General features: G+C 36.3%; 1 protein-coding gene across 1 annotated transcript; it reads right to left on the bottom strand.

The window, feature by feature from the left end:
* Positions 1-1,547: 1,547 nt before the first annotated feature.
* On the bottom strand, positions 1,548-11,051 carry LOC117630448. Its single transcript, XM_034363168.1, has 6 exons — positions 9,682-11,051; positions 8,437-8,851; positions 5,169-6,303; positions 3,527-4,410; positions 2,480-2,666; positions 1,548-1,973 (listed from the first exon to the last, which is right to left on the bottom strand). Exons 1-4 carry the CDS (start codon positions 10,916-10,918, stop codon positions 3,850-3,852), a joined length of 3,348 nt encoding a protein of 1,115 aa, XP_034219059.1. The 5' UTR covers positions 10,919-11,051; the 3' UTR covers positions 1,548-1,973; positions 2,480-2,666; positions 3,527-3,849.
* Positions 11,052-12,925: the final 1,874 nt, after the last annotated feature.

Raw genomic sequence — 12,925 nt, forward strand, 5'->3', positions numbered from 1 at the left:
TTAGGACTCGAAATTCAACTACTAATCCCAATTTTTGAAGAACCCTAAACCCAAATGACCAATTTCAAGCCATAATATGAAATTAGGGGAGTTTTAGACGAGCTTTTATGCTCAAGGATTTTGGGTTGACGAAATTGCCCTTGCATCGTCAAAGGAATTGATAGTAATACTAACTTGTCCTTGAATTGCTACAAATATGAAAGAGATTTTCTATTTAAACCCCACACTTCTCTTAGTTCACCCAATGTTCTAAGTTCACCCCAACTTTTAATTTAAATTTTCATAATTTTTAAGAAAACTCCACTATCTTCCCAAACTACCTTTAAATACACCCCAAACTGAAAAAATAAGAACTAAAAGAGATTTTCTATTTAAACCCCACAATTTTCTTTGTTCCCAACAAAAAATAAAAACAAAAAAACACAAACAAATGAAACCCCAAATCCGAAATTTAATACTTTCTAGAGAAAGAGAACAACTTTACCTATCTCAAAGAACTGTAACTGGAATTCTAACACTGGGGTATTGTTGAGAGAGAGATTTTCTATTTAAACCCCACAATTTTCTTTGTTCCCAACAAAAAAAAAAAACAAAAAAAGACAAACAAATGAAACCCCAAATCTGAAATTTAATAATTTCTAGAGAAAGAGAACAACTTTACCTATCTCAAAGAACTGTAACTGGAATTCTAACACTGGGGTATTGTTGAGAGAGAGAGAGAGAGAGAGAGAGAGAGAGTGGGTGAGTGAGTTTGTAAACAGGAAGTTGGAATGAGGTTTCTAAAACTTAATATGAAGAGTGGTGAGGTATATGTATAGATGTACTAGGGTTAATTATTAAGTTGGATGACCTTTTTTGTCTTTTTACACAATAATAAAACTTACAGCTTAATGATTTAAGTATTAGGGTGAACAAAGAGAAGTGTTGGGTTTAAATAGAAAATCTCATATGAAATTACATGGTCAAAATTGACGGAATTGAAACTACAGAGTCAAAAGTGATTGAAGTGCCAAACTATAGGGACCAAAAATGATTTTTGGCTTTTTTTTAAGACTTGATTGTCACTAAATGAATTCGATATATCGTTCCTCTACACAAAGTTGTTTCAATTAGTTATTGGAGGGTAAATGGTCAAAATCCCACTCAATCTATTCAATTCGTTGTCTAATCTTCTTTCAGAAAAATTGTTCTTTGAACTAATAAAAACATTTCCCCTACTATCAAATTTCCCAACATTACATCTAATTTGCTGTGTTAAAAAACCACGTGCTGAGTGCATGAGGTATTTTGAAGGACAAATTAGTTATTTACAAGAAAATTACTTCCCTCCTTGCTCTACCGGTAAGTAGGAGCTCCTACATTCATGCCAATAACAGTGTGACATGTGTGCATAAGTTTTTCTTTGTGTTTTTGATGAATTATTTTTGCATATATGTCAAACTATAATTCGCAGGAAGAAGGCAAACAGTATCATATTCACAATCTAATAACTTTTATAATAATTAAAAACTAAGAATAAACTTTAAATAAGTAAATAAATAAAAACATAAACACCACACTCAACCTCCCCATCTCTGATTTTCTTTTGAATTCAAATAGCAAAAGTTTTCCACAACAACCAATAACCAAAGTCCGATTAGCACGAGGGATGATGTATAAAACTCGATGATCATTTCACCTTGTGCAACTGAAATGACCATTTGGGATAATGCCTTTAAACTTTTCGCCACGCCATTGTCCTTGAAATAGCTTCATTTATATATTTTTATCTGTTTACATGGAAAACATCTTCCCTAAGACATTGCTTTCCCATTTGGTCTAAAGAATTTAGAAAACACTTCCACTGAAATTCCCATAACTTGCCTTCGTGGAAAACGAATTTGTGGTAACTTCTGGTGACAAACTAGAACCTACAACAGCTGATAGTTTGCTGAAGAAAAGTCCAACTTCTTCACCAGTAGATTCCAAGTCCCCTACAAAATTCAACCGAAACGTAAAAAACAGACCTTCAGACCATCACCAGTCAAACCATGAAAATCAATTATGAGCCAGGAAGATAAATTTCTTCCTTCTTTTAGAGGGCATGTTAATGAGATAGAATACAAACGAACAAATGTTAAGAGGTCTTAAAACTTGTTCATTGAGCTCTGCGCAGAGTCCAAAATCTAACAACAAATTTGTCAACCATCTTGTAGTTTCTCACTTGGATTTTATTAAGTAAAACTTTCTTCTAGTCTTTTATTTTATTTTAAATAATCGATCTCTCATTTTTGTTAACTGACTTAATTTACTTGACTGCAGAACATGGTAGACTAATTCAGAACTCATAGCAATTTTTGAGTTCCATAATTTCTTAGAGTCCGGCTTTTCAAAGGACTCAAGAAGTATGGCGCACAATTTTGGTAACTGACTCAATCTACTTCAGTTTACAAAACAGTAGTAAATGTAATTCATCCACAGAGGGAGGATCAGTACACACCTAAATCAAAGTGACAACTTGAAGCACCAACAAACTGCTTCTCCAGGATCATCCAGAGTGCATGAGAGGAATAAGCCCCGACTGTATATGGTAATAAATCTTCAGAGATTCTTGAATCAAGCCAAGCCCTTACACTTTTATCTCGATCCATCCATTTTTCAAAGGCTGGATTCACATGATTGGTGATCTGCCATTTTAAACAAATTGAAGAAAGTTCAATAAAGGGTTTACAGAGACTCTTTAGTATGCACGAAAATAAAGGAAGTATGAAAAGGCTCAAGAACGGGAGCTGTGTGGCTCTATCTCTGATACCTTGTTGAATTATAGAAAGAATTTGGTAAAACTGGATTTCCAATAACTTTAACAAAGAGTACATCAATCATATATTATACTCAGCTCATAGAAGAGCCCCCTCAGCATAAGTTCCAGACCATAAAAAACAAACTTAGTTGTAAAACTAACAACCTGATAAGTCATTGATCCTACATTAGCCTTCTTCTAGTCATTAATTTATAAGATGCACATCATCTGATGAAGTCTCATTTGATCCTTCTTTAGCATTTGGCAAATTTTTCCAAAGAACTCAAGGGTCATCTAGTCCAAAAGAATCACCAAGTGTGACAGAATAAAAGGGTAAAGGAACAAGTATTTTTGCAAAGGAGATGAACTGGTTGAGAACCATGATTGAGTTTCAAAGGCATCTGAGCACTGAGTAACCAACAACAGTTTCAGTCACCAACAAATTTAAAGAAAACAGGGAAAGAATTGTAAGGAACTATTATCTACTGTTCTTACCCCCGATATATTCCATTATTACAATAAGTATAATGTAATTGTGCTCAAAAGTGTTTATTTATGCTCTCATAACATGAAAATATATGTTGAGAACAATCGTAAATGCATTGCATTTGCATAGAAAATACTACAAACCAACATCATAGTTTTGTGTTTACTGTTGTGTTGACTTTCAGTGGAGTGGATTAATAGATCAAGATAAACAGATAATTTTCAGATGCATGAAGGACGTATTGCCCTGCTAAAGCTTACAGGAAATGTCGGGCAAACAAAGCAGACTCTCAACATATTCAATCCTGTCATCCGCATAGTAAAGTCCCTCAAGCATACATCGACTGCAAACCACATCGTTGTCAAACTTGTCTTCATTTTTATCAAACCATATGAACTCCACCTTCTTGCCACAACAATACCGGATCAAAGTTGTACCACTTTCCCTAATGAAGATAGAACTGGAAAGCCGTGGCAGCTCATAGTCAATGCTACACTTAAAGAGCACAGTCCAAGATTCACACACATCATATTCTNTCATTACCCAGACTTCCATATATTGAAAATCGGGCATCCTAGTATCCCTAGTAGCGAATACATTCTTCTAAAAGAGCCCCCAACCCTTCGAAACAGAACTCATAATTTTTTTTAACAATTGGCANCATTACTTCTCGGAACTCCACCTTTGCCAAATCAAAAGCAATTACAACTGGNNNNCCACCCCAAGGCAGCCAATGGAGTGCCTCATTTGAAAGAGTCCCCCGTTTCTGCTTAATGTATATTACATGAGCCTGAATGGATAAGAATGGAGCTTGAATCGTTTTCCACGAGTTGGCTCTAAATGAGAAGACCCAAACAACAAGGCCACCTCTGTTACTTGTTTGAGTAGGTCGAACGGCCACAATAACTTTGTAGTCGTCAGNGGCGGATACATAACCAAACCCATAACTGTCAAGGGTTTTAATATTTTGTGACCCAAAATCTGGGTCAGGTAATTTCTGCAAGAATCCGGTGGATGCGTTCCAGATATAAAAGTGCTGATTAAAATCAAGAGCTACGCATATCAAACCATTGCAGGAGCCGAGTATTACCTTGACTGTAGGGTTAAGGTCCGGTTGCTTCAACGGGAATCTGAGATTTCTGACCTAAGAATTGTCTCCAATTCCGGACGACGGAGCGTAGGGATCGGAGCTAAGAGCCAGTAGGAAACTGAGAACTATACTCTCTTTTGATACATATATAGATACAACCACACCACACAAAATAAGAAGCAACGTGGCTTCTTAAAGTCCTTTCGACAGAACACGCTCGAGCTGGTTTTCTTTGACAGAAAGCAAAGCGCTCGAGCAAGTTTTCAGACAAGGACTTGATATCATTATTATTTCAGTAACACTCATCCCATTAACAAGGAAAAATCAAACAAGATAGAAATACCATTAGACATGTTTAATAGAGTGATCAGAGCTCGCAGTCATCATCTTTCTCTTTAGGCTGATTTTAGCAAACCAAAGTCTAGTTTTGAATAAAGTGAGACAATAAGATAAAGACAATTGGCATAGCATCAAACCTCTTGCAAAGACATTGTAACAGAATAATGATGTTACATGTATGAGACCAATCTTGTGAGTGTCCTGACATACCAAGGCATTTTCATTACAAGGGTAATTAAAACGAACAATGAAAAATAAAAATAATGAACTTGTTCAACTTGTTAAGAATTACAAAGGCAAAACCATCCTGAATATTAGCAAGAAAAACCAAACAAAAACCAATGCAAGTTTTGAGTCTTTTACCCTCTCTTCTTCTTCATGCCAATTTTGGAACGAATATCCAATCCAATCCGTCAAATCATCAAAACCAATTAAAAGTTGGATTGGATTGGATTGGATTTCTTCTTCCACACCCTCTTCATTTTCATCTTCCTCACTTCGTCTGTTCCTTGAACATGTTGGGGTTTTAGTATTTTTCCCTGCCGTTCCAGCCCTTCGTAATGATTGACCCACAATAGAGTCTCATCGTATTCAATCACGTCACGAGTCTCATAACGCCCATGGCCATTCATACACCTGTAATCCCAAAAGACAACTTTGTCATTTTCCCCAATCTTTATTACCGCCATGTCATTGGACCAAATTTGTTTCACCACAATGTTACCACTTTTAGATACCAAGACCGGTACGTAACACACAATGTCGAACTTGAACAGATGATTCCATGAGTCACGCAAGCCATATTCTTTCATGACCCAGATTTCAATAGAGCCCTGAGACTTCCACCCTGACAAACTCAGGCATCCTTCAAGAACCCCTAGATATTGAAAACGCAAATCAAATTTATCAGCTTCGCTAAGAACAGGCAGAGGCATCACCCGGAACTCCTCCTTGGCTAAATCAAAAGCACAGATACATTGTTCATTTTGCCGGGGATTGTAGAACCAATGCAGTGCCTCATTTAAAAGAGCCCCGTGAGGAGACACCGTGCCATAATTAGAGTAGTCACGAGGGGCTTTAACCCATTTCCAAACGTTGTCTCTCAGTGAGAAGATTGCAACCTCCACATTACGATGAAAACAACCAATGGCTACCACAAGTTTGTAGTCATCAGTAGCCGACACATAACCGAAACCATGATAAATAGGAGACATTTCAACACGACGCCTCCGCCCATTAGCTTTTGACCGAAAATATTCTAAAAAACCACTGTTACATAATGTGTTGGACAATCCGGTTGATGGGTTACAGATGTAAAACTTTTCTTGAAATTGTGCACATACCAAGCCGTTGCAGGATCCCAGTATAATGGCACCATTGCCCTGCTTAAATGGGCTGACGAGCTTACTGATCACTGGAGAATCGCCTTCCAAGTCTACGGATCCAAACAAGTGCTCTGGCCAGTTTAATTCATATGGATATTTAGAGGAAGTTGATGAGAAGAGGAGTCTGCGCTTGAGGGTTTTATGCTTGGAACCTAATTTAAAATGGCGTTGCGCGAATTCTGGGTCAGAGAGTACTAAATAACGCCACCTTTTCGAAACGCAACTGAATCGGATTAAAGATTCCATGGGCAGCTTCAAGAGAATTTCCACAATAATATCATCAGGGAGGGTCGTCTTCTCCATTGCCATTGCTTTTTTAATTAGGTTTTGTTGGACCCTCGATTTGGAGAAACAGATAGAGAGTGTAGTATATATAGATATTTATGGTTTGGTGAATTTGATAGGGTGCTATGGTATTGGAATGATTCCAATTCTTACTTATTCTGTGTACTTTCAAAATCGGAAATGAAATCAATTAGGGGAGTAGTTAATATCTAAGTTTCTAGATTCATGGTTTCTTCCCTTCCTAATAAATAAACATGCCAATTTTTTTTACTTTGTCTTGATAGGAAATCTTTATATAGATCGGGAATTAGATAGATATAATATCGAGTCAAAATTGAAATATGCAAAAGCGAAACTAGGTCAAGACAATGAATTCCTAGGCATGTGGCATCCTACAAGAATTCCCTTGTACCTTTGGGATTATCGTTGAGAGTTTGTCCCAATATGGCACATGGATTTAGTGGTTATATTAATATAGAAATCTTTTAGGCCTTTTTACGTGTTGGGCAAGGTTACTTTTTTTCTTTCTTAGTCCCTGACAGGGCTACCTTCGAGAGTCTTCGCCATTGGCATTGTTTTCTTTTTAGATTTTAATCTGTAACCCTGGATTTGGAGAAGGTGTAGCAGATGCCTATATTTAAACCTCTATATACAAGAAAGATGCAACCTAAGCGGAGCATATTATCCAATATGGTATCAAAGCATGTTATTCAAGTATTTGACCCAATTGTCATATGTGCTCCCACCTCTCTCACATTGGACATGGTATCCAAGTATCTTGAGCCTCTACACCCACTCAATCTGTTCAATTCGTTGTCTATCAAATTTCCCTTGCTATAAAATTTGAAATTTCTCCACATTACATCCAATTTTCCGTTTAATAATTAAAAACTAAGAATAAAAATTAAATAAGTACATAAATAAAAATAAAACTAAAAACATAAACACCGACCTCAACCTCCCCATCCACCTATCTCTGTTTTCTCTTCAATTCAAATAGCAAAAGTTTCCCACAACCAAAAACTAAAATCCGATTAGCACCAGAAATGATGTATAAAACTCAATGGTCATTTTCACCTTATTTATTTATTTATTTTATTTAATGGTCAGAACCTGGATATTTCATTGAAGAAACCAGGGCAAAGCGCCAAGGCTCATGCAAGAAGAATATATACAGAACTCCTATAGAAAACAAACAAGAGGACAACAGAATAATCCTACATAAAGAAAAGAAACAGACTCCCAACTAGCTAGGAGGGGAGCTAAACGACACAGATGCATCAGCAAGAGAAAATGCGTCAAAATTGCTCACAAAGTCACCATAATTTTGGCATCCCTTGTGGACAAGGTAACCCATCCTTGTTTTCAAAATGCGCATTAGAAAGGACGGCGGCCATTGGTGATATTCCATTTAAACTTTTCGCCATGCCATTGCCCTTGATATAGATTATATATATATATATATATATATATATATCTGTTTACATGGAAACCATCTTCCCTAAGACAAATTCCTTTTCCATTTGGTTCAAAGACTTTTTAGAAAACACTTCCACTCAAATTCCCCTCACTTGCCTTCGCAGAAAACGAATTTGTGGCAACTTCTGGTGACAAACTAGAACGTACAACAGCTGATAGTTTGCTGAAGAAAAGTCAAACTTCTGGTGTTTTCATAATAGACACTAATGTAACTCGAACAATTCTAATAGCTACTGCACCATAACAGGAGAAGCCCAACTTTCTCATAATCAACAACCAAAAGGAAAAAAAAAGGGTTTATTTAAGAAGCACAATAGCACTAATCCTATGTTGACTTTGGTAAAAACTGATTACACTTGGCGCATAAAATAAAAGGGCCATCTCAGCATATGTGCTTAACCATGTATAACAAAGACAGTTGTAAAACTAACTTACAAAACTAACAACCTAGCCATTGTTTTGTAGGATCCACATTTTCTGGTGAAGTCTCATGTGATACTTCATCAGTTTATTCTTTTTATGATTTTAGCCTTTGAGAAAGAGATATTTGGCCCATGTAATTCATCCACGGAGGGAGGATCAGTACTCACCTCAACTGAAATGAGAATGAGAAGCATCGACAACAAGTTTCTCCAGGGCCATCCAGAGTGCCCGAGAGGAAGAAGCCCCAATTGTATATGATAATAAATCTTCAGAGATTCTTGATTTCAGCCAAATCATTACACTTTGATCTCGGTCCATCCATTTTTCAAAAGCTGGATTCACATGATTGGAGATTTTACCATTTTTATCCAGCAGAAAAGCAGGTGGACAGATCTCAGTCCCATCAACCAAACCTTGTACACTATATTTCTTGAGAACTGGAAGAAATAGCCATTTCCACTGAGTGAAATTAGTGTGGGTTAGCTTCATCGGAACCATACTGCTAATATTCTCAACAGTAATCTGTTGGACAGTGATCAGATGTTGAATGGGAATTTCTACTGGAGGTGTTCGTTCATCTGCCACTGAAAAGAAATGGAAGAAAGTTCAAGAAAAACGTTTACACAGAATTTTTGATAACCGATAAAATACAGGAAAGAGTGAGAAAGTTCAAGAATGTGAGCCATATGGCTCCAGCTCAGATACCACGCTGAGTTATAGACGGAATTTGATAAAAATTTATTTCCATTCACTTAACAATAAGTACATTTCTCTCAATGTAAAAAAAGAAAAAGAAAACTAAAAACTTGCCAAGTCATTGATCGTACATTACCTTTCCCGTAGCCGTTGATTTATAAGATACACATAATCACATTAGATTTAATGTGATCCTTTTGCATTACTTCAGAAAATTTTCCAAAGAATACACTGGTCTTGTTGTCCAAAAGAATCACCGAGTGTGACAGAAGAAAAAGGTAAAAGAGACATCTTTTTGCAAAGGAGTTGGACCGGTTGAAAACCATATGTTTGGGTTCCAACACTCAAACAAACTATTCAAGACTGAAAGCATCCGAGCATTGAGTTACCAATACCAGTTCCAGTCAAAGAGAATTAAAAAAATGTAAAGAACTGTGCATGAACTTTTATCTATTGTTTCTATCCCAATATATTCCATACCATAATGGGTTTAATGTGAATGTGCTTAAAGTTGTTTACATATGTAATCAAAGCATGCAAATATGTCAAGGACAATGGCAAAAGTATTGCAGAGATGTTAGTGTGAACCAACATCTCTGTTTTAGTGTTTACTATTAGATTGAATTTCTTTTATCTAATTTTACTGTGTCAGTGAGGAGATCAAAATGAACAAATAATTTCAAATGCATGAAGAATGTGTTGCTGTGCGAAAGCTTACCATTAATGTTGGAGAAGAACGGTAGCAGACTCTCAACATATTCAATCACGTTATCCACAAGGGGAGACCCCTCAAGCCTATACAGCTCACTGCAAACCACATCCTTTTCAAATTCATCTTCTTTCTCTATGCGGTCACAAACCTTGGCTTTTCCCTTTATTGGGTTACAAAACTTGTCTTCCTTTTCATCAAACCATGTCAACTCCGCCTCCATGTTACGACTTTGCATCACAACTGCACCACTTTCCCTAAAGAAGATAGGGCTGGAAGGCCACATCTGCTCTGGGTGACCTGAGACCTTAAGCTTAAAAAGCTTAGTCCAAGATTCACGCACATTATATTCTCTCATGACCCAGACTTCAATATGGTGAAGCTCAGGGTTCCTATTACTCATTAAACAGCGAGGATCGGTCTTCCTATGAGTCGTTACACACAGGCATCCTTCTAAAAGAACCCCTACTTGTCCGAACTTGACATTATCTTCCTTTAAAATAGGCAATGCCACTTCCCGGAACTCATCCTTGGCCAAATCAAAAGCAAGGATAGCTTGTCTGAATGGCTCAAACAAGCAGTGCTGCCAATGGAGTGCCTCATTCGAAAGAACCCCATTGGACCAATTAGATAACTTGGGGGCTGCAATCCTTTCCCAAGAGTTGGCTCTCAAAGAGAAGACCTTAACAGGGTCCCTGTCCGTTGGATCAATCAAACGAGCTGCCGCAACAACTTTGTAGTCATCAGTGGCCGCCACATAACCAAAACCATAATTATAAACATTTCCAACACTTTTTGATGCAAATCCAGGGTTAGGCAATTTCAGGAAGAACCCAGTTGATGGGTTCCAGATATAATAGCTTTCATGAAAATCAAGAGCTACACATACCAAGCCATTGCACGAGCCCAGTAGCACCAGATGACTGCCTGATTTATTGAATGGGCAGGACAGCTCTCTGATCGCAGAATTGTCATCAAACGACGCCGTCTCATCCAAGTTCAAGGATTGGAGATGAGAGGCGGTGGAGACGAGGAGTCTGGGACGGAGGGTTTGCCTCTCAGACGCTACCTTGAACTGGGATTTAGCGAACTCAGGGTCGGTGACTATGGAACGCCACCGTTTTGAGACGCAGCTGAACCGGATCAGGGATTTGACTGGCAACCTGGAGAGAATATGCACGATGATGTCTTGGGGTAAGTGGTTATTCGACTCTTTCTCCAACTTCTTCTTCTTCGCCATCGGCATTTCAGATTTTGGCGCTGAAAACCTGAATTTGAAGAAGTTGGATGCCTGACGATGAAGAGTGTTTAGTATTAAAATTGCTTAAAATCAGATACGGGATATTGCACCAAATCTGAAATAGATGCAAAATTATGGAATAAAGTCTGTCACAATTAATTTGGCATTTATGATTATGGGTTGATTTCCATTTTTGAAATTTTCCTTAAAAAAATGCATAAAAATGGTAGATAAAATGTTTACTGATTAAGCAGAGGGTGTTTTAGTCCGTTAACAAATAATTATTGAAAAAATGGGTTAAAGGCTTCAATTTTCAGTGAAAAGTCGAAGTCTCTGATTATGGCAAGCAAAGCAACCGCCAAAAAAGTCTAAGTAATTTGGAAATTTCTTAATATTTTCTTTAATAAATGGTATTTTTTGACATTTGAATTTTCTACCATTCTATACCTCTGCTTTTATATATAAATTAGTCTTTCCGCGCCTGAGAGAGACTTTTTATTTATTTTTATTTATTTAATTTAAATTTATTTTAGAATTAAAAAAGATAATGGGTAGTTGTGTTCCATAAAAATAGGATCTATTATTTGATTTTTCTTTTAATTTTAATTTTTTAAATATGAAAAGTGTGAATTTACCATATTATCTTTATTTAATTAATAGTTTCAATTCTTAATGTTTGCACTAACCAATGGTATTTTCTGGTATTTTGAATGTTTCACCATTCTCCGTCTTTTGCCTTATATATATATATATATATTAAAGAAAATAGTAAATGTAATTCATCCAAAGAAGGAGGATAAGCACCTCAACAAAAGTGATAATGAGAAGCATTGGCAAATCATTTCTCTAGGATCATCCATAGTGCATGAGGATGAAGCCCCAACTGTATATGGCAATAAATCTTTAGAGATTCTTGAATTAAGCCAAACCATTACACTTGATCTCGATCCATCTATTTTTTAACCCTAAAATTAACTGAGTACACCCTACTAGCAAAGTATTTATTGAATTACTAATTAATCCTAATATAAAATGACCAAAAACGATATATTAAATTGTGAAACAAATATAATTTTAATAAGTACACCCTATTTACCATATTCAACCTTAATAAAACGTGGGGAAATTTTTGTATTGCTTGGTGCCCATAGCGAACAACACATCGAGCACTGGCGGAGGCGTAAGGAAAGTTCACAGCAATACAGCAGCAGTGTAGGCATTTTTATTAAAGCACTCGTCAATTTTGTTTCCGTTTCTAGCTTGAACAACAAGGGCATCAATTAAACACTTATCCATTGCAAGTGACCAAACAACGTTCCTTCCTTTGTGCTTCAAATCACTTCTCTGTCTATGGAGGTCATAATGATCCATTATCCATAAAAAAGAAAAGGAACCCATACAATTTTCATAAGATGATAGAACATATTTGGAGGGCGACAAGTTCAATCCAAAAAAAATAAATAAATAAATAAAGAATTTACAAAAATCAAGCTTTGAATTGAAAGAGCTAGCAAATCTATTCCCACAACCAGTGGCGGATCCTGGAATTTTTCAGAGGAGGTGCAATTTTTAAAAGGCTAAAAATTCACAAAGAACTCAAGCAAGGTACAAGGTTCAAGTCTAATATCCTTGTAGTGTGTTAAAAAAAGGGCTAAAAATTCAAAAATTAATTTAGACAACCAATGCCCTTAGAATTTAAACAATACTAATGTCATTCATAATTTAAACAAATAAGAGTTCTACGTGTATTACTAATTGATTATAGTATGTATACTGTATGGAATATCAATTAATATGAACAAAATCAATGCCAGTGACACAATTAATTTACCAAAATTCAAATCAAATATGAACAAAATCCATGTCAATTGCATAATTAATCTAACCAAAATTAATACCAATTAATCTAACCAAAAGCACATGTGATTTGGAGGTCACGAGATAACATTTGATTAAAAGTTTGGGATAATTTTCAGTGAATTGTTTGGCACACATGAGTTTTTAATGAATTTT

This window comes from Prunus dulcis, chromosome 6 (assembly GCF_902201215.1).
Source record: "Prunus dulcis chromosome 6, ALMONDv2, whole genome shotgun sequence".
Taxonomy (NCBI): Eukaryota; Viridiplantae; Streptophyta; class Magnoliopsida; order Rosales; family Rosaceae; genus Prunus; species Prunus dulcis.